The 22,674-nt window shown below is 37.5% G+C and overlaps 1 protein-coding gene across 2 annotated transcripts in view; it reads right to left on the reverse strand.

Annotated features, from left to right (window-relative positions):
* Positions 1–22,674, reverse strand: part of LOC128871129 (uncharacterized) — a 410,182-nt gene that overhangs the window by 14,717 nt on the left and 372,791 nt on the right. For both annotated transcript variants that reach the window (XM_054113306.1, XM_054113305.1), the window contains exon 12: positions 11,681–15,491. In XM_054113306.1, coding sequence (XP_053969281.1) covers positions 11,681–15,491 — 3,811 coding nt within the window. The remainder of the gene's footprint in view (positions 1–11,680; positions 15,492–22,674) is intronic.

Consider the following 22,674-nt stretch of genomic DNA (forward strand, 5'->3'; position numbering starts at 1 on the left):
AAAATAAGATTATTTAATCACAAATATGACAAACATACAGCAAATTATGTTCAAATGAAACTTATTTTATATGATACCCGCGCTTTATTTCTACTAACTATTATGTTTTATTTTTTATCCAGCGCGGTGTCTTTTTAATAGCATTATTCACCTTCTAATTAAGCAAATGGGACCTTTTATTAGAGTTTAAATTCAAAATTCACTTTCATATTAAACATTTTTCAACTTTTCTTTTTTAACAAATACTCAATTTCCAACATTTTCTTCAAACATCGTGCACGTTAAGTCAATAAAATCTTGAAACTCGCAAAAAGTTTGCCATAATTGCCTTAGGTCCATCAGCATGCTAATACTGAAAGGCTCAATGTCCAACTGTGTCATACAAAATCAACAAATTCCGGTTGTTGCGCGCAAATCAGTTCGAAATTCCCATTTGAACTGCAAACAAAGAAATTAAATTCACAAGAAGTTGAAAAGAAAATTGCCCACTAACTCAATATGCATAGAGAAGAAATATTTTTGTCACTTTTTATTCACTCTTTATAAATATGACCACTTGACATACATACAAACAAACAAACATAAGCGACAAAATTATGAATTCTTGGCCAGCTATTTTTGTTGAATTTCATTGTCATTTTGATGATTTTAAGCTAGCTTAAGTTGTGAGAACTTCAAACGTTCACAAAATTCTATGTTCACAAATGCAACGGACGTGCTGAGCGCGGAGCAAGACTTATTTAATCTGCCTTGTAGGAAAGTCCAGTTGTTTCGCATTGATGCACTAAGAGGCTTTTCAATTCAAATTAGAAAAATCAGTTCTTTTAATTTCCAACCATAATTTTCATCAAAATTTTATTAAGACAAGGAAAAATTTATGATTATGAAATTTGAACCAACTCTGTAAGGGTTGGAGCACTTATAAACATACATATTTAGGGTCACATTTCGTTCATATATTAGTTAGAATTTATTAGCTGAATAAAAAGTTTTGAATGTTTTTCACTAGATGTCTTATTGGTCCTAAATTTCGCTTACTATATAAGTACAGTAGCATAAATTGCGTAAAAGCGATGGAGGGAATATTGAATCGTTTGTGATAAAAATATAAAAAAATATACTTTTAAGTAAAACATTTTCAAAAAAATTGGTTAACTTACAATTTTTTAAATAAAAAGTGTTTCAGTTTTTTTTATATAAAGATGTTTTTGATAAATAAGTATTTTTGAATACATTTTTTTATAAAAGAAAGAGACAGATATATAAACTTTTCCAATATGACTCTTGGCATAATTGCAATAAAAATAAAAAAAAGTACTTTTAAGTAAAAAATACTAAAAAAATTTTCTTTTTAACTAAAAATTTTTTAAATACAAATGTTTTAGTTTTTTTTATATAACATATTTTCTTGATAAATACATTTTTTTATATAAATTTTGTTTGAATATCGACACATAATTGTCGCCATAAGAAGAGTCTTAAACGTTTCCAATAGCACTCTTGGCACATTTTCAGTTAAAAAAAATTTTCTTTTGTTAAACAGTTTAGGTTAGGTTGGAATGGTTATCCCAAGAATGGGCATACTTGAACGAAGATAAACGGATTTGTCCTTTGCGATACCATTCTGAAGGAGGTAAGATGAAATAGAAAACTGATGGGATGAAAGGAGAGAGTGGGGAGAAGTGGTGGTGGGATGGTTAGGAGGATGCGTTTAGAGTGTGTGGATTTTGAGCGAAGACTGTGATGCGTTTGCGTCAACCGCTTTACACTGCAGATGAAGTTCATCAAATATTTAATTCTATATCGCAGGCGTATCAAAGAAGTAAGAGCCAAGATGCCTAAAGCTTAGCCCCGCTGGAGTATGGCCGCTAAGAAGAATGTACTGACATAATTCCACCTAATCCTCCTTACATCTGACGCAAAAAGGATATCTATACTTTTAAGTAAAAAATATAAAAATTTGTTTGTGATGCTTTCCATTTCAATTCAACCGGGCTATTCGGGTCATGTTCTTCGATTTCGATGTAACTCAAATATGTTGCTCTCTGGTCAAAATAATGAGACACGTATTTCTTTGTTCGCCTGAAAAAAAATTTATTCAAGAGCTATCGGCAATTTTGTTTTTCGGCTCAAACTCGATTCTTTTTAATTATATGAGAAACATTTTTTTAAATGCCTATAACTTAGTCTAAAATGATCCGATTTTAATAATTCTGGGTTCAAAATGATCGACATTACGTCACTGTCGTACGTTCTAATGTTAATGATTAAAAATGAAATGTAATGTTTATTTTAAAAAGTCGAAGAATAAATAATAAATAATAATAATAAAATACTTGCACAAGCTACTTCATGTAGAAACAATTGCAAAAAAGTAGTTGAAAATGTTTTATTTAGCAAAAAAACAAAATTGAAATTTTTTCGAAATTCAATATTTCAAAAAGTGTATTTTTTTTTTTTATAACTTTTTCCAAATCAAGAGGACACCTCAAACTTCAATTGAGCGGAATGCCCAGTAGCTAAAATGAGTTGTTTTTGAGTAATGAATTTTTGAGTAAAAATACTGTTTCGCACTTTTTTTTTTTGGAAAATAAAAAATTTTCAACTTCTTTTTTGCAGTTGTTTCTGCATGAAGTCGTTCGTGCAAGTAATGACGATCATTTTGAACTCAGAATCATTAAAATCGGTTCATTTTTGACTAAGTTATGAGCATTTAAAAAAAAAAAATCTTATATAATGAAAAAAAAATCCATTTTGAGCCGAAGAACAAAATTGCCGATAAATCTTGAAAAAAAAATTTTTCGGGTGAACAAAAAAATACGTGTCTCATTATTTTGACCGGAGAGCAACATATTTGAGTTACATCGAAATCGAAGAACATGTGCCGAATAGCCCGGTTGAATTGAAATGGAAAGCATCTTGTGTAACACGTAGCGCCTTCTTGTTGAAAATAAACGCTGTCCGGATCAATACCATCCAATTCCGGCCATAAAAAATCGTTAATCATCTCGCGATAGCGCAATCCATTCACCGTAGCTGTTGCTTCAGCTCCATTTTCGAAAACGCAAGGTTCAAGTAAGGACTCCGCCGGACCACAAACCGTACCAAACAGTCACACGTTGAGGATAGAGAGGCTTTTCAACAATAACTCTTGGATTTTCAACAATAACTCTTGGATTGAGCCCCATATCCGACAATTTTGCTTGTTGACGAAGCCACCGAAGTGGAAATGGGTCTCATCACTCAAGACGATTTTTTGATGGAATTCCGGATCATTTTCATGCATTTCAACGACCCCATCAGCAAATACACGACGTTGCTGATGATCGGCCACCTTGAGTTCTTGTGTTTATAAGTCTTAAAATCCAAATCTTTATGGAAAACACGGTGTAATGACGTTTGTGGAATGCCTAATTCCAAATAACGACGAGAAATGGACAAACCTGGGTTTTCTTCAACACTTTCGGCTACAGAAGCAAATATTTCCTGCTGTTCTTGAGCAACGTGCACTGGTTTTATTCTTCAGATCACTAACTTGTCCCAGGAGCTCGAATTTTTTCACCGATTTCTGTATTGGGGTCCGACAAGGTGCTTCACGATGAACCAAAAATGTTCGAGATTTACGAACCGTCTCTTCCCAATTTTCACAATTTTTATAGTGAATTTTAATAATTTCTAAACAAAAAAAATTCGAAGGTGGTTTTGTTGTTTCTATTTGAGGGCCGTTTCGCAAATCAAATTTATCAATAGTGACATGGATTGTAAAAAAACATTAACTTATGTTTGCTTCGGCGAAGGAGAATTATTTTGAAGGGGCCAATGTAGGCCTTCAAGCGTAAATAAATCGCATGGAAGACCAATTTTCGAGTTAATTACAAATCACATACAAACATTGATTTGTAAGTCAGAAATATTTTTAAGAAAATTTGTAATTAAGCGTAAAGAGTAGACACTTCTAAACTTGGTTTTCATGCAGACCGTTAATCAATACATTCAAAAAAACGTGTATACCTTCTGCTTCAATATAAACGAGACGTTATCAATAAAACAGTAAGCGGATGACATATGACAAAAATAAATTTTTTGTTTTTTGGTAGGACTGTTATAAGCTTACATGGCAAATTTCAGCGTGATATGTTACATAGTTTGTTTTCTGTCCTACTGTAAACAAGTCAAGCTCGAGTGTGTTCTTCGAATTCTCTTTTATGACTTCAATTGTCTCAAAATGTTTTCCACGGAGCGGCAACTTGAGCTTGGGAAACAGGAAAAAGTCACATGGAGCCATATCAGACGAATACGGTGCTTGCGGAACGATATTAACATTATTTTTGTTCAAATAATCGCGAACAAGACGTGATGTGTGAGCTGGTGCATTATCGTGATGCAAGAACCATGACTTGTTGTTCCACAATTCCTTCCTTTTAAGACGAATGTTCTCGCGCAAACGTTTTAAAACGTCTAAATAATATTCAGCGTTAACCGATTTCGCGATTTGTGCGATTTTCGAGCACAATTTCCTTTACTTTTCCGATGTTTTCGTCGTTTACTGATGTTGCTGGACGACGTTCATGAGGCAAGTTTTCAACCGATGTACAGCCCTCTTTGGACGATTTGTACCACTGAAAAACACGTGCACGCGATAGAGCAGAGTCCCCATAGGTTGTCTGCAACATTTTTAAGGCGTCTGAAGCCGAAATTTTGTTGGAATAACAAAATTTCAAACAAATTCTTTGTTCAACTTGAATTTCCATCGTTAAATTCGAAAAACACACTCGAGCTTGACTTGTTTACAGTAGCACAGAAAACAAACTATGTGATATATCACGCTGAAATTTGCCATGTAAGCTTATAACAGTCCTACCAAAAAACAAAAAATTTATTTTTGCCATATGTCATCCACGGACCGTTTTATTGATAACGTTTCGTTCATATTTGAGCAGAAGGTATGTACTTTTTTGCGATCTTCATTCCCGTGATAATCCGGACACCGGAGCAGATTGGAAGTTTTGTGTTGGAACTTTTTTAAATACTTTAGAATTTTCCAGTAGGGTGCACACACTCCCCGCAGAGACATACATACTCCTACACACCAAGTGGTTGAACTCCTACGAGATGCCAATAAATGGACCTATTGAAAATTTATGAATTCAAGTATGGAAAATATTTTAAAACGTAAGTAAAAAAAACCCAAAAACAAAAAGTAAAAAAATAATAATTCGATAGAAAGAGCGAATAAAAATGGTTGGCAATCAACGGAATTGATGGCAGTTATGACAGGGAGGTAAGACGGTGAAGCTGATTGGGTTTGTATGCGGTAAGAAAATCGTTATACTCAGTTGCATAGTTGGCTACTTGAATGGCAAGTTTGTAGAATAGTTTGGCTGACTACTTCACTTCGAGACTTATTGACCAACCGATGTGGATTTCATTGCCAACTTGACAAATATTTGATGGCAAAAAACTTTGAAAATTTCGTTTATGCCGTAAATTTTTGAATGCGGTTTGAAGAATGGATGATTTGCCGGTCATTGCTGCTGGCAATCTGCGTCAATGGCTTGAAACAAATAAGCAGACGAAGGCGAGTTAGTTTACATACATATATACACGCACACACACATCTACTCACGAACACATTTTGCAAACTCAGCCATTCAAGCGAGACACACCCAGCAATCGTACGCAGTCATTTGGCAACTGCCAGCGCCAAATAGTTTCACAAACTTACATATTAATACTAACATACATACATACATACTACATACTTGCTTACACATGCACGTTCAACTGCACAAGCAAATAAATATACCATTATAATATTCATAGGAAAATGGAAGGCGCGCCAATACAAGCCAGCAACTCCCAAGTACCTCCTAACGACCAACTATTGCAACAAAGCAGCCATCGCAGCCGCCACCCCACCAACAACAACAGCAACAACCAACTGAAGCCTCATCATCAACAGCGACGGTGGAACAATAACTAGCGCTCTGGGACCAATAGTTGTGGTGGTATTTGTGTGTACACTTTTGGTTCCGGAGCGGAAACCACTGAAAACCAATTTACGAAATAACATAATTTTGCGAAAAATAAATTTTGTTTACTGTGACAGCAAAATTTTGTAACATAACTATACTTATAAAGTTGTGTGCGTCTACTTTGTTCGTCAAGTGGTAAAGGGCGGTGCGCTGGCATACATACTTACATACACAGGCAAATACTTATTCTATCAAAAACTATGCAAAACAGCTACATAACAATAAAACTTTCCATGGTCTCAACAATGTATGCGAGAGTCGCTATGTACCTATATGGAAGAAAAACACAAGAATACAAAAAAAAAAAAAAAAAACAATAATAAAAACAATAAAACCAAAAGTGGTAGTGAGACGTCCAATGTCAGATACGCATCTGAAGAAGCAGAATATTTTGCGTGGAAAACACAAAACAGTATGGAGTGGCGCCAAGGACCGAAAATGCAGTCTGAGCGCATTTATTTTAAAACTTAAAACTCACAAGTAATCAGAATCAAAGATTTGCGATAAAGCAAGGAATTAACCGGCAATTAAAATTACACACAAATTAACCGTTTTTGGGGATTTTTGTTTGCTGGCGAAAAGAATCAGTAAAGTAATTATGAATGACGAGAGAGCGATAAAATACTTTTCGCATAATACTTTAGTAGTGCGAGGGCACTAACAAAAGTTCGGTAAATTGAATGGAAAAAAATAACATTATTATTTGAAAATAAGAAAAACGAGGAAGTGCCTCACTACTTCTTGCGCAATGATAATGCGCCAGTTCACACTGCTGAAATGATTAGTAACTTAATTGCGATTTTTGCCATTGAAGAACTTCGTCCCTCGCCAAATCCTCCAGATCTGATTTTTTTTTTATTCATTTATTTATTTTTTTCTTAATTTTAGTCTTCAGGTTTTTATATCTTCTCCATATAATCTCCATTAATTTCAGTACATATTTTTAATCTGTAAGTCCACTATTGAAAACAGTCCTGAAAGTCGTCTTTTTGTAGCTTCTTAGGTTTAGCATTAACTGCATTTATTATCTCTTCATTGCTACCAAAGAATCTTCTTCTAAAATTTTTCTTGATTTTTGTAAAAAACCAGAAATTAAACGACAACAGATCTGGAGGATATGGTGATGGATAAATTTTTCCAATGTCAAAAATCGCAATGAAGTTACTTATGATTTCAGCAGTGTGAACTGGCGCATTATCGTTGCGTAAGAAGTAGCGACGTACTTCCTCGTTTTTCCTTTTTTTCAAGCAAATTATTGAACACATTTGGTAAGTACATTTCAGTATATCATTTGGTAGTTACTGCCTGAGAAGAATCTAACGGAATAGCAGCACTTATTTTTGCTCTAGTGACGTGAACCGAGATTATCTCTTTTGTTGCTAACATTTGCAGCCTGGCTTTGCTCTCTCGGACTCCATAACATAGATTGCTATTTAGTTTCCGTGTTATAAAGGGTGGTTAAATTTCAAGGGCCGAATGAATGAATGTCAACCACACCTAAACGTCAAGTTTTTTCTGCATTTCATTTGACATTTTTCAATCTCAGACTAACTAAATTTAAACCATGGAAAGATACACAGCAACGCGTTAAAGTTATTCTGGCTTATTATGAAAACGGGCGTTCAAATCAAAATGCATATCGCGCACTTCGTGAAGGAAATCATCTTCAGTGATGAGACACATTTTCACCTCAGTGGATTCGTCAATAAGCAGAATTGCCGCATTTGTGCGAATGATAATCCAAGAGTGATTGCCGAAAAACCAACGCACCCACAAAGAGTGACTGTTTGGTGCGATTTATGGGCCGGCGGCATCATTGGGCCGTATTTTTTCCAAAATGAGGCCGGTCAGGCAGTTACTGGGAATAGTGTTCGCTATCGTGAGATGAACTTTTCATGATCCGAATTGGCAGATATGGATGTGGACGATATGTGGTTTCAACAGGACGATGCCATTTGTCACACAGCTAACAAAAGAATGGCTCTTTTGCGCGAAAAATTTGATGGCCGAATAATCTCACGTCACGGCGATGTAAATTGGCCGCCAATACCATATAATTTGAAACCGTTGGACTTCTTTCTTTGGGGTTATTTCAAAGAAACGGTGTACGTCGAAAAGCCAGTAACAATTCAAGAGCTAAAGGATGAGATAATTTGGCACATTAACGGCATAGAACCTCAATTATGCCTCAGCGTCATCGAAAATTTGGACCATCGGATGGAGGTGTGTCGCCGAGGCCGCCATTTGGCCGATAATTTTATTCCATACGTAATTGAGCTATACCAATATTATCATAGTAAAGAGAAATGACAATAATTTCTAAAAAAAATTGTGTTATATTCAAAATCAACACCGGCCAACCACCCTTTATTTAAAAAACCAAGCTTCGTCATCTATTACTTTCTGTTTTAGAATTTCTTAAAAAATATTGAGCAATCTTTGGCCAAAATTTTAGAAAGTTCGGCAAATTCTCATCGAAATCTTTAATTTTATATTCACAATTTTTGAAAAATTTTAGAACGCATTTTTATAATCCAACGAAGTTTGGTATACTAAAGCATCTTGAAAATCGCGTTGATTTTTAAAATTTTTTTTAGTGGTCTTGTACATTTTTTCCATCTAAAAAAATTTAGAGCATTCGTTATATCGAAAAAATGCATAGCACCGTGAACAAAAAAATAAAAATGATCTTAAATCAACTTGAATTTTTAGTTGCTTTAAAATGGCAAATATTATGCTAAAATTGGAAAAGCCATAAAACTGCATACTTAGAATTTTCCTAAAAACACCTTACGGACATACATATATGACTTTAACCAAAGTAGGCTAGTTAAGAAAATTTTAATCGTAAGGAATTTTAAATGAATTTTATGGATTTATTTTCAAAACATCGATTTTTGGTTTGCCACTCCTTTCTGAAGCATAGTGCTTCCTTAATACTGTGGCAAAATTTCAAGGCAATCAGAAAAAAACTTACGGAGATATATGACTTTAACTCAGGTAGACCAGTTGGGGAAACTTAAAACAAAGGACACTTTAAACGAATTTTGCGGATTTAGGGAGACTATTGCCAAAATCCGTAATCGTATCGCAGCCGGGATTAGAAATTAGTTACACATCAATTGAATCATAAGAAGCAGAATTGTGAAAAAGGCCTTCAAATGGTCAGATACAAAACGAAATTGAACAAATCACGAAGTTGTGCTTAAAGACACAAACAATTGCCTTTGACAGAAGGCGACATTCAACTGTAGATAACATATATAACCTAGCAGCAATAGTCCATATTAAGTTTAGGGAGAAGAAAAAAGTGTACGCGTTTTTTGTGCACTTTAAAGCCGCTTTTGATACTGTCCCTAGACAACTATTGCTATACAAGTTTCATGAAATAGGAATCTCCACCAAAATGGCAAACTTTATTGAAAGATATTACAGAAATACATGTTCGATAGTAAAAGTAGGAGATGAAATGAGTGAAAAATTCAAAATATCGTCAGGAGTAAAGAAAATGTGCCTGCTTTCACCTTTGCTCTTTGCTCTTTACTTGAATGACCTGCACGACTGCTTGGAGGGTGGACTCTTTATAGATGAGTTAAATATCCGTTTGCTATTATATGCTGACGATATCGTCATATTGGCAGATGCGGTTAGTGCTCTTCAAAAAATGATAAGCAACTTAGAAAAATACTGCGATAAGTGGAATATGCAAGTAAACTTATCTAAGTCAGCTATAATGATTTTTCGGAGAGGCGGTAGAATAGCAGAAAAAGAAAAGTGGTTTTTTCACGGCGAAGTTATACCAATAACGAAAGAGTATAATTACTTGGGTGGGTACTTCATCTCCCGAGTAATACGCCATCTTATTGCATTCTCTTAGAGACAAATGTTCCAAGTTTTCATTTGTATACACTGCAGCTTCACTTAAAATATATATTCAAAACGTTATTTGAATATGATGATAATAGATTGCCTCATATAATATACTATCAAAAAAGATTTTAGAAAAACAGATATTTTGGGTTAAAGAAATTAGTAATCTGGCACAAAAGTTAAATATAACATGTAACTGGGGCACTTCAAATAAAAGAGAGTGGAATAGAAATATAATTTCAATAATAGAAAATCTTCATGATTCGAATATTTGAACTTTATGGGAAAGGGCACACCAAAGCACCCGATTATATAAGGAATTAGACCATAACAACGCCAGAAGCTATTTAAACGATAATACTGGAATCTATAAAATTATGTGGATTATGAAAGCCAGATGTGATTTAATACATTTCTTAGGAAAATGCCCGATACTTAAAAGAATTCGTCAAAGATTTTTTGGAAAATATAGTTTAAACCGAGATGAAATCATAGACATTTTAAATGGTGTTGGCCCTTCTGGATATAATAACTTATTTAAATTCATCACTGGTGCTATAGAATATAGAAAATTAATTTTAAGCGAATTCAATATATAGTACCATAGTAACATATGTAAAATATAAGATTTTTTTCTTTTGTTTCTTTTTTCTTCCGACAAACGACCTAGTGTCACTGTCGTACGTTCTAATGTTAATGATTAAAAATGAAATGAAATGTTTATTTTAACAAAGTCGAACAATAAATAATAATGATAATAATAAATAAAACAATTGACTTTGTGCGTCGCAAGCCATCGTCGTGCAGAAGAAGGGCTATAATTACTGGAGAACCAAGCTACAGGGTCCACTTACTGGGGACTTCTTTTTGTGTAAATTATTCAAGAGCAAGTATTTTGCCAAGAAGTTTAAGGCCATAGAGCTTTAAGATCGAAAGCTCAAAAATACTCGCGCCGAAGTCCCGCTAAAACAAGGTGGCACAAAATTAATCATTTAATTTTGGTTTTGAATAACTTCTTCTTACTAAATAAAAACAAAAATATTTTGATTTATGGAAATCTTTATTTTCTTTTATGTGCTCCACTTCTTGTCTGTGGGTATAGAGTCTAGTTCACCTGCGTCAAATTTGCAAAATTTATAAATCTTGCGATAGGATGATTAATTTTGCGACATCTTGTATTGCCCGAGACGCTGACGAGTGTGATCGAAAATGTCTTCCGCTTCTGTCTTACCAATAAGGGTAATCTCTCAATCGAAACTACATGGATGAGATAAAATCTATAAGCGACTTACTCTTAAAAAAACGTATTTTTTTAGTAATTTAGTCCTTCCACCGACTTCTGCTTAGGATGGAGCACCCTATATTAGGGCGAATATGACCAATGAAGGAAATTACGATTGAAACTAATTTACTATTACTATGGAGTGCTGAAAAGTTTATAAATCAAAAAAAAGAAAATGCAAGTGAAAGGTCAACCCCAGGAAACTTCATTAACATTTTTATCTACAATGGAATAGGCAACGACAATCAACATCTAAAGCGACCATAAAAGCAAAGAACCCCATTATGAAAAAGATGAGTTGATTGTATAAATAGAAGTGCCTTATAAAGGAAGGAAACAGTTTTGTTAAGCGGAACAATAAAATAACATCGGCAGTCTAATAAATAAAGATGTACTTTTGAGCAAAATAACTAATTAGTAGCTATTGCGTTGCTACTAAAAATCGTTTTAGAAAAATTGCAATGACTTTCATGACTCTCGAACAGTTAATTACTTTTGTTGCAGTTCCGTGCGTACAGTGCCCGTGGACGATGACGAGGAGTTGGAAGATGTGTCAGTTGCCGTTGAAGCATTAGAGGATGTCGTCGATTCTGAAGAGGTGGAGCATGTCGAGGATGTCCTAGAGCCTGTTGAACATGCCGACACCGAGCTGTGGCAGGAATCGCGCGCTGTTGCCGCCCTGCTGTCATTGCCAGCAAACGTCGATGTTGTATTTGCCATAGCTGCCCTACTAGATGCCAAAGCCGCTTTTAAGGGCTTTGTTTGTGCCAATTGTGCGGCAATGGCATTTGCTATTGTTCTTGTTGCATTGGGCGTCGTTGTTGTTGGCGTCGTTGTCGTTATCGTCGTTGTCGTTGTCGTTGTCGCCGGTGTAGCTGACATGCAAGTGACAGGTACGCGCGTAAACGTTGCTGCTGTTTCGGTTATTTTTGTTGTTTCTGTTTCTGCTGGTATAGATTTCAACGTTGCTGGTATTTCCTTTTGCTGCGGTTGTACTTGTTGTTGCGATTCTAATTGTGCTTGTAAACTGCCAACGCTAGCATCTCTCAGCACTTGTGGCATGTGTGGCAGTGCTGCCAAATCGCCTCCTTTCCCGACTGTAGCACTAATGTATTTTGCCGTTTGTGCCGTGTGGGCTGCAATTGTTGTTTTCGTTGTTGTAGTTGCTGCTGCCGCTGCTGCCATGGAATCCATTGTTTGCATGCCACCCATAGCTGTCACCTGTTTGTCGATGTTACTATTTGTCAATTCCTTTGCGCCCAACCGGCAGGTTATTTCAGCAGTTGGTGTTGTTGTTGGTGCTGTTGCTATTGTCAACTGGTTCGCTTTGGCTACCTCATCGGCAGCAATTGGCTTTAATGTCGCCGCTGTTGTTGCTGTGTTGTCCGGTAAGCGTGCCAAGGCGGCAATTGCGCCTATTGAAGGTGACTTCGGAAGTGTTGTTGTAGAATGATTCGTGATTGCTGCTTTTGTTGTAGATTGTTCAACCGTTGGCGCATTCAATTTGGATGCTGTCAAATTTGCCTTTGCTTTAATTGCCAACTTGTTGGGTTGCGCATAAATGTCAGTGATGCCAGCGTTAATAGCAACATTTTTGTTGTTGTTGTTGTTGCTGCTACCAGTAGGCAGCATATTATTGTGTACACTACCACTTTGATGGCCTGTCAAATTCATTAAAGTGGGTGTAATTAACGTAGTAGGTGTTGCTGCTGCTGTTGTTGTTGGCGTCGCTACACCCGCTATTGCTTGGCTGCCTGGTCGCATGGGTGGCAAATTAGTTGGCTGTTGTATCGCATAAACGCGCTCAGTGTGATGTGTATGTTGTTGTTGTTGCTCGCTTCGTTGTTGCTGCAATTCGTCTTGCCTGCTCACTGAAATCGGACGACTTTCGAAGCTTTGCAAGCCAGCACAGCCGCCACTACTTAAGAATGTTGTAACGCCGGCCACACCAGCTGTCGCAGTCGCCGACTTTGAGCAGATTTGAGTGCTGGTTGGCGTTAATGATGCGCCAGATATGTTGTGCATAGCTGTTGTCGTTGTTGTTGTTTTTCTTGCTTTGCTTGTTGCGTCATCCGCTCTATTGCCCGACAAGCTATTAAAGACCGCTTTCGCAGCTGTGGTTGCTCCATTGCGCCGTAACGTGGAGTAATTAGCATCAGCACCGCCAACTCCTGTCTCAGCGCCAATCGCCAGCTGCTTCTGCTGTGGTATTAAGGGCCCCACAATAAGCGTATTTTGCGTGATTGGCGGCTCTTCCTCTTCCTCTGCAGTGCAGTCGTGCGCCAACATTAGCGGTGATGTCGTAATATTATTGCTATTACGGCGTTGCGATGGTTTACGTCCAAGCGTGGAAATGGTGCGTGGTGGGGGTAGTGGTGGATAGCGCCCACCCACGATGCCACATGCACCCGTTGTGCCGCTAAAATGTGGCAGAAAGCTATTGGGTGGCAGTGAGTTGCGTTTGTTGGTGGTGCGCAAGTCCAATGTCATGGGCGGTGAATCGTCGGCGTTCGTATGCAATGGCACACCACTGTTTGGTGTTGTTTTTATTGTAGGCAACACTTTCGGATAGTTGCGACTTTTAATAACTTGAAGTTGTTGCGCGTGTGTTAGGCGTACACCGGCCAAAGCAGCTGCAGAAACTTCATCATCGTCGCGACTGGTTACATTTATGTCCTCACCCACGAAACTGGTCACCTTTTCATCGCGCTCAGTTGCACCACAAATATTGCTATAATATTGCTGCATATCCACCGGGTCAGAATGTGAGTGGGCATGCTGAGGCGTTGGTTTGTATACCGGCAACTGGCCCTGTTGTGGCAATTCGGCCTCACATGGCTCAGTGGCAGCTGAGTGTTGGCGCACAAGCGTATAACGCGACGAGTCCAGCGAGTTTTGTGGCGTGAGCAGCTCCTGATCAACCACCTCCACTTCCTGGCAAATGATTATATTCCGCCCATCGGCCTTCAGTTTTAGCACCTCGATGGGCTCTTGCTCTAATATGCTACTGCTACGCGCCTGTGGTGTGGCATCCACTGCAACGCTAACTTTTTGCGGCGCCTTGGGCTGTTTAAAGCTGCCACCAGCGCTGCTGCTGCGTAGCGAGGAAAAAGTGGGCGATGATGATTTTTTCGAACCACTCTTAGAGCTATCCGTACCGCCGTCGGCACACGCCTTTACCTCTGCAGCGGCGCCAGCTGCCGCAGACATCCAAGCGCATACCTTTGTGTGTGTATCTACGGTGGAGGTGCTTAGTTGGCGTGTCATTTGAAAGCCGTTGATGGGCGAACGTTCCGTCTTAACTGCTTCATATGTATTGGATTTGCGCACAATATCCAAAATGTAGCTCTCATCACCATCATTTTGCTTCGAGCGCTTGAACTCATCATCGGTGGTGCCATCGTAGCTGAGTATGCCGCCTAGTTTGCGTTGCATATTGTGCGCTTTCTTCTTCTTCTGCAGCAGGAAGGTGGAGTAGATGATGACATTGAGCACAATGAAGACAGCAATCAGTCCGATGAGCAATTGTATTGTCGTCTCTGATTTGGCAACTTCCTCTTTATTGCCTGCGTTACCAGCAGCACTAGCGCCACTGCCTGCATCATCACCTGCGCCACCGCTACCGCCACCGCCATCACCAAAACCACTTTCATCTTCTGTAATTTCCGTTTTTGGCACACCATAAATTGCATTGCCGCCGCCAGCCAATGCCACGCCAGTGCCAACACCGAGCCCAGTAAAACCACCCAGGCCATTTGTTGCCGCTACACCATCGCCATCGCTACCACCACCAGAGACTGCAATCATGCCGCCACCCATTACACCCGTTGCTGCCATTCTATAGTGTTGTTCATCATCGGCAGTCTTTGTTACGCCAAACGTTGGTGGCGCATTGTACATATTCTCTGCTAACGTATCCATGCCCACAACGCCTGCACCGTTTACGTTGGCTCCCTCATTGCTACCACCTAATTTCCAAGGCTCTTGAAGCAGTAGTTTCAGTGTGCGTACCGGATCCTCGGCACCATTATCACGTGTGCCAAATTGACTCATGTGCCCGGTTATTACTTCACTGCCACCACCAATGCCATGCCGCTGCAACGGATATGTGCGGTGCATTGCGGTGGCAGTGCCGTCACGTGGGCGTTGTGATGCTATAGCCCCATCAGCTCCATCGTAGACGTTTGCATGCAAATATGGTTGCCGTTGAATGTTCGCAATTTGATTCAGTTCATCGGGTAGCTCTTTGTTCCAGAAATTCATGTAGATATGCCGGTACTTGTAGCCAATCGATGGTGGTATGCCTGTGAATATATAATGAAGAAATTTTGAGTGTATAGTTATTCAAGCACATATGTATGCATATATGTATGTATGCACGTTAGGGTGACCACTATTTCTGAAATTTTGTATTTTTCTTAATTATTTATACATTATAAGTTCTTACAGACTACAGGCAAGACAAATTTACAGCACCTTAGCAAAATAAGAAACTAAAGGGAATAGTTGAAAATATCAACGAATTCATATTTGTTTAATATAGAACTCGAGATCTTTTTAAATTCACTAAGTGTACGTGCAATAGCATTACCTACATATCCTAGCTTCCAACTACTCTTAAAAAACACGAAAACTGATACGGAAAAATAAAAAAGTACAATCTACGGAGCCACTAGAAACATTAAATATAAAAGACAGAGAGAGTACAGATCTCCTAGCATCCGATCACATCTACTAAGTGTGAAATATTGTGTCAATGGAAGATTTAGAGGCTTCATCCTAAGCCTGAAATCCGACATTTTCTTATATGGAGAAAATGCACAGAGCACCGCAAAAAATAAAAATAAAAATCGACATAATTCTTGAGTCACTTCAAATTTGCACTTTATTACTACTATAATTGATTGAGTTCTGAAACTGTGCACTCGAAATATTTCTTCTTCTTCGCTTATTTATGAAAATTCCTGCTTACAAAAATATATCTAGATAATTTTTAATGTTCGGCGGCCGCTGTAGCCGAATGGGTTGGTGCGTGATTACCATTTGGAATTCACAGAGAGAACGTTGATTCGAGTCTCGGTGAAACACTAAAATTAATAAAAACATTTTTCTAATAGCGGTCGCCCGTCGGCAGGCAACGGCAAACCTTCGAGTGTATTTCTGCTATGAAAAAGTTCCTCATAAAAATATCTGCCTATTCGGAGTGAAACTGTATATCCCTCCACTTGTGGAACAAAATCAAGACGCACACCACAAATTGGAGGAAGAGCTCGGCTAATCACCCAAAAAGGGTGTACGCGCCAATTATATATATATAACTTTTAATGTAGTTAAGTGGGTTTGGATGTTCAGCATTCGTGCCATCTCTCGGTGGCCGCACGACTTGTCTAGTATGGATTATTCTGCCGTTCATCGCCATATTTGCTATGCGTTTGCTCGACATTCTGCGAGTCCTAATTGGAGCAGTCACATTGCGTTCCATGCGCTAGATCTTTATATTATAAAAACTTTATGGATGGACAGACAAATGACGATTTTAAAACATTTAAAAAGTCCAAGCGAATCACCGAATAAGTGAAATAGAGTGCGTCGCAACAAGTGCATGCAGCCAAGTATTACATAAAGTTAAGCTACAGCAAATACTCAGCTCTTGACGCTACAAACAACCAAGAGCCCTTTGGCATCCACTGTAGTATAAATAAGTTTCTCAGAAACATCGGCATATCAAATGTAAACTCGCTCTGATGATCAGGTCATTGAACACGTTGATAGCTTTTGTTACCTCGGCAACAAAATTACTAAAAAATCGAAGAAGATATCAATGACTAAATAAATAATGCGAAAAGAGTCTTTTTTATAAGCAACAATATCTCACAAAGCACAAAATTATAAATCTTCAACTCCAGTGCCAGAGCAGTGTTGTTAAACGGTGCACAACTTGGAACTTGTCGTTGTTGCCTACAAGTCGCGAACTTCGAGTTTCTATCAACCGATGCTTACGACAAATTTTCTGGCCGTATTTCAAATGAGAGCGTTTGTTACGCACAAAAACCAGCTCAGTCGAAATTTAAATTCGGAGTAGAAAATAGACTTGGCTAGGCCATATTCTACGAAAACCAAACAACTAAATCACCAGAACTGTGTTAGACTCAAACTCACAATACGAGTACTACTCAGGCGGGGACGTCCACGAAATACATGGATCCGCTGTACTAAAATGGAGAAACGCATCCCAATTATGCTAGAACCTAGAGTTAGATGGAGAGAACCTGCATCGACACTATGTTTATTTTAAAGATTTTACATTTCATTCATGGCTATATTATAAATAATGGACATAAGAGGACAGTTCAATAAGTACCCTTGTTTGATGTCGGAGGGCGATCCCGTGGGAAATTGGTGTTAGCATCGCGTGCTGCCATCTATCAAACAAATATCAGATTGATTGATAGGTTAGTTTGGATTTGGCAGCTATTTGACTAAGACGTGCATCGTGATTTTGGCTAAGATGGGAAAAGAGCAGTAACGTTCGGTAATTCGCTATTTGTTTTTGGATGCGAAAAATGCGAGGAGATAAAAGCAAAGTTAGTTATGACCACAGTTGGTCCAACGAATTTAAACGTGGGCGAACATCCATTTTTCATGAGAAGCGACTAGTACGTGCGGCAGGTGTGGTTACCTAGGAAATTATTCAAAAAGTCTACGACATGATTCTCGCTGCTCGAGGACCGAAAGTGCGTGAAGTAACAGAGGTCAGAGGTGTGTTGGCCGAAACGGAAATTAATATTTTATATGATGAGTTAGCGATGAAAAAATTGTCGGCCCGATGGGTGCCGCTATTGCTTACGATGCACAACAAGCGGATACGACTGATAACTTCGAAGCAGTGTTTGGACTAATTTAACCGAGATTCGAATACATTTTTGCGTAGGGTTATCACCGTTGATGAAACCTGGATTCATCATTACACACCAGAAGCTAAGCACCAATCAAAACAATGGATTTCTGCCGGTGAATCTGCTCCACTGAAGGCGAAGCCAGTCCCATCGGCCGGAAAGATCGACGAAATGGCGACGATTCTTTGGGATGTGAACGGCGTCATCCTCATGATTTTTTTTAGAAAAAGGAAGAACGATCAATGGACAATATTACAGTGAGCAATTGGACCGCTTTCACAAAACTCCTTCAATGACCGACCGCATTTGGCGAAAAAGAAGGCGCTGTTTCCCCACGATAACGCACCAGCAGTTTCAATCAGAGTTGTCGTCACCAAACTGCACCCCCGTGACTTCTTCTTGTTTCCTGACATGAAACGAAGAAATCATAGCCGGGACAGGCGCGTATTTTGGCGAGTTTGACAAATCCTATTTTTTAGTGTATCTTTTTAAAACTTTGGAAAAAATGGTGTCTTCATATCTAAAACGGGTACTTATTTTACTCCCCTCGTATATATGTACTTATATATGTATAATAGCTCTAGCAGAAAGGCTTATTAAATTTTAAGAATTTTTCATCAAAATGTAATTCTTCTTCAAAGACTTTTCTCTAATTTTTTTTTTCACTATGATGTTGCGCATTTTCTCCTATAACAACTCTATAAAAAATTTTTATAAGGAAATAAGTTATAAAAATCAACGGGATTCTTTAGCACCTTCAAACAAACATTTATTGCACTAAAATTTACAGAGCTATAAAATTATTTTTTATTATTTCAAGAAATTTTATTTAAAAACCATAAAATTAGCTAAAAATTTCATATTTAGCACCTAATTTTTCTCTTTTTTTTGGGAGATAACTTTGATTTACAAGCCAATTAAATACAGAAAGCAATAAAAGAAAATGACAAGTGGCTGGCCACATGCTAAGGAAAAATGACGACAATGACGCTAAACACCCACTACGCTGCACTCCATTCCAACAAACTGGTAGAGGAATTGGCAGACCGCGTCTAGTGAATTTGAGAGCTATTGTGTAGCTGAATGAAGTTCGGAACGATGTTTTTTAGCCATTCTTGGTTCTCTCGAGCCTTTTGAGACGGTGCTGAGTCCTGTTGAAACATCCATGATCTATCACCACCTTCAAAGCAACCTCCAGAATACTTTCCCGATAATATTTCGCATATTTCGCCTTAACGCCAGGCTCGATTGAAATGATTGGGCAAACCATTACCTATGGCGGATGCTGCTTCCTGGCGGCCAATCGATGACTCAAATTATCGTATGAACGCTCGGTAAAATAAACCCTATCGTTTTGGGAGTTTACGAATTGCTCAATTCGAAATATGTCAGCAAACACAATGTTCGGAACACGGAAATTGCCCGCTTTCGTTCAAACGAATCAACTCGTTCGCTTTCCTAAGTCTGACTTGTGGCTGCTTTGGTGTGAGATCATGCTCCATTTGGATCGTGTAAGGCTTGACTTTGACATAATTTTTCAGCATACGGCGGTTGCTTCGATAAGATATTTTCATTTCATTAGGGATTTCGTTGAAGTCGCTTTTTCACTTTTTGAACCATTTCACGTGACGTTGCAGTCTTTTGATGACCACCTCCATGACGACTCGCGATGCTACCAGTATCATTGTAACGAGTAATGGTGCGATAAAAAAAGACTTTATGGGTGTATATATATATTAACTTAGAGGAGGGTGTCCTGCAAAAAATTATTGAACTCTTCATGTTCCATACAATTATGGCTACCCTAATGCACATACACATATATATGTAACGGTAGGTGAAGAAATATAGTGCGAAATAAAAGTGAGTTCACTCATTGCGTTACGTTGTATTGAGTTGTACAACTCAAAGCCTCTTGGAACTCAGCAACTGAGTACTTGAAAATTTAAAGGAGCACAAAGCAGTATTTGCATACGCCAGGCGGGGCATTGCACGAAAAACTTTTGGTGCGTCATTAATTTTTATAGACTGCTTTTGATTATTAAAAAATATGTATCATATTAATATAATATTATGTTTATTTATTTAATGAGTCAATCAATACGATAGATTTTACAGAAGTTTTAAGGCTAATAGGCTTTAAACAAAGGAAGTACAATTAAACTATTTATAATACAATAAATATGCAAAATTTTCAACAGAATGTTTTTTGAAAATAAAAAATCTATGTCGACAAATTTAGAGATTTTATTAAACTCAGTTAAGGCTCTAGTAATACCAGCATTTCAGGCATAAAGAGATATTGAGGGACCAACATAGAACCATATAAAAGAAAACACTCTCAAAAAGCACCGGACAGTCAACAACACCACGCATTAAAGCAAAAATAAGAGACAAAGATAGGTTCAGGAATAATTTTAAGTTATGCAAGGATTAAGCAATTAACAATTTAGTGGCTTTCCGATTGCAAATTCTGGGAAACTTTTTTGTTGCATTGTCAAAGTAACATACAAATTCCATGTTGACTAATTGTAGACTCCCCTGTTGTATTTTCAGGCGAATTGAATTTTTTATCTTATTGCACCTTGGTCCAGAAATCTTTTAGTAGATTAACAATGGAGAGCTGCAATTGGATCTTTCGAAATAAATCCATTTGCAAGAACAGAAATTACTAATAAACATTTTTTTTTATTAAAATGCTCAATTTTATTCAACTGGTATATTGCCATCACTCTTAGCATTAAACCAAAAACGGCGAACCGTTCAAGTGAATTTTTGTTGAAAAATATTACGAACAAAATATATTAATATTAAATACATTATCTAATAAAAATTGTAACTCAGAAGTAAGTAAGAAATATAAGCTTCAGTAAGGGGATCCTTAGATTTGCGAACTAAGGAAAAAAGAGTCCAGCCACAATGAGGAATCTAAAATCTTTCATTAGCGCGCCAACAAAGGTCGATAAGAAATACCGCAGAAACTTCTTTAGTAAAACCAAAGAAAGCTCTGGTCAAAGTGGATGCAAAAGATTCTCTCTAAAAGCCTGATGGCTCCGTTTTAAATGAGAGCCTAAACTGCGGATGAAAATCATTTGCCGTGAGAGGCTACATGTGGTCATAACCGCTTTCTTGTCAAGGTGCGCCGAGGACTGAAGTAGGGCCGTTACTATTATATAGGTAATCCATTCCGTAGGGAACACTCTAAAGGAATACTTCTAGCCACAATAGGCCGGAATTAGCTTTTAACATAGATTGCAATTATTATTTATTCCTTGGAACATCTTAAAAGTGTACAAGCAATAAGTATTCAAAAATGCACACACAAATTTAGAAGATGCATTGCTTTTCATTGGAGCATAGAGCGCAAACTAATCTCTTCCAATGGCTTCTATCATATGCGTAGCTTCTAATTTGACTCCAGAAACCAAATTGCATGCTTTTAGAGCATACCGTCCTCACCCACGTCATCTTTGGGCGACCGCAATCTCTTTTCCTTTGTGCATTCCATTCAAAGCCATTTTTGCTATGTTGCTCTTGCCTTTACGTGATGGTAACTGACCAGAAAATTCGGTAAATTTTTTAGAGTTGTATTTATTTACTAGGACTTTTAGTTTATTGCCGATCATGTCAGTCACTTTTCAAGTTTCTGATCCATACAAGAGAACACTTTTGATGCATGTATTTAAGATTTTGAGTTTAATCTTTCGATATAGAGCATTGGAGTCCTAAGTCCTTTTCAATTTTAAAAGAGATACACCGTCAGCCTTCGCTATCATATTGCTCAGATAGGTGAAATGCTCAACATCTGCGATTGACTCAGTGTTGTCATTCAAGTTTTAGGATTTGAGGATTAGGATTTGAAGTGAATCCGACAAATACTTTCGAGTTATTCAACAATTAACAAAGGGCGCTTGGGCGCTTCGGAGCGTTCGTGAGCCGATAGCTAAACTTTAAATGCGTTTTTCACAAAGTTATGTTTTTTGAACTGGTGATCACTATAACTTAAAAACCGCTTGGTATGTTTCAATCAAATTTATACTGCTTTTGAAAAACATAAAAAACTCGTGCTTGATAGAAGGATTTTGTTTTTCTCAAAAATTTAGATTTTTGAGGCAATTAATTGTCGGTTTTTTTCTCAAAAATCTGAAAAATATTTCTTGAGGTTGCCATATTGTTAATTTTGAAAAAAATATCTTCGATCAGGCACAAAATTATCTACTGATAAAACTAATTTTTCTTTTCCGATTGATTTTAGATGAATTTCCAAAGACTTGTGATGATCGCCGCAAGGCGATAACTTTTACAATTAAAATTTTGTTTTTGAAAATTTGCTAAAGTGAAGTCGAAACATGACGTATTAATGCTAGGTTTTTATTTTTGTAAAATAAAGCACCTGCCTAACAAAAAAAAATTATTGAAAGTCTTCATTTTTTCGGGCATCTGACTACCCCTAACCGCTTAACTTTTGGAAAGGATTCTATTGAATTCCATCCGGGGATATGCGATCAATTTTCTTTAAGACTCCATTCAGCATTAATTCCAAATTTATTGCCATCCCTTCCTTTGAAACGGTCGCTGCACTCTAAATCTG

This window comes from Anastrepha ludens, chromosome 2 (assembly GCF_028408465.1).
Source record: "Anastrepha ludens isolate Willacy chromosome 2, idAnaLude1.1, whole genome shotgun sequence".
NCBI classification, from domain to species: Eukaryota; Metazoa; Arthropoda; class Insecta; order Diptera; family Tephritidae; genus Anastrepha; species Anastrepha ludens.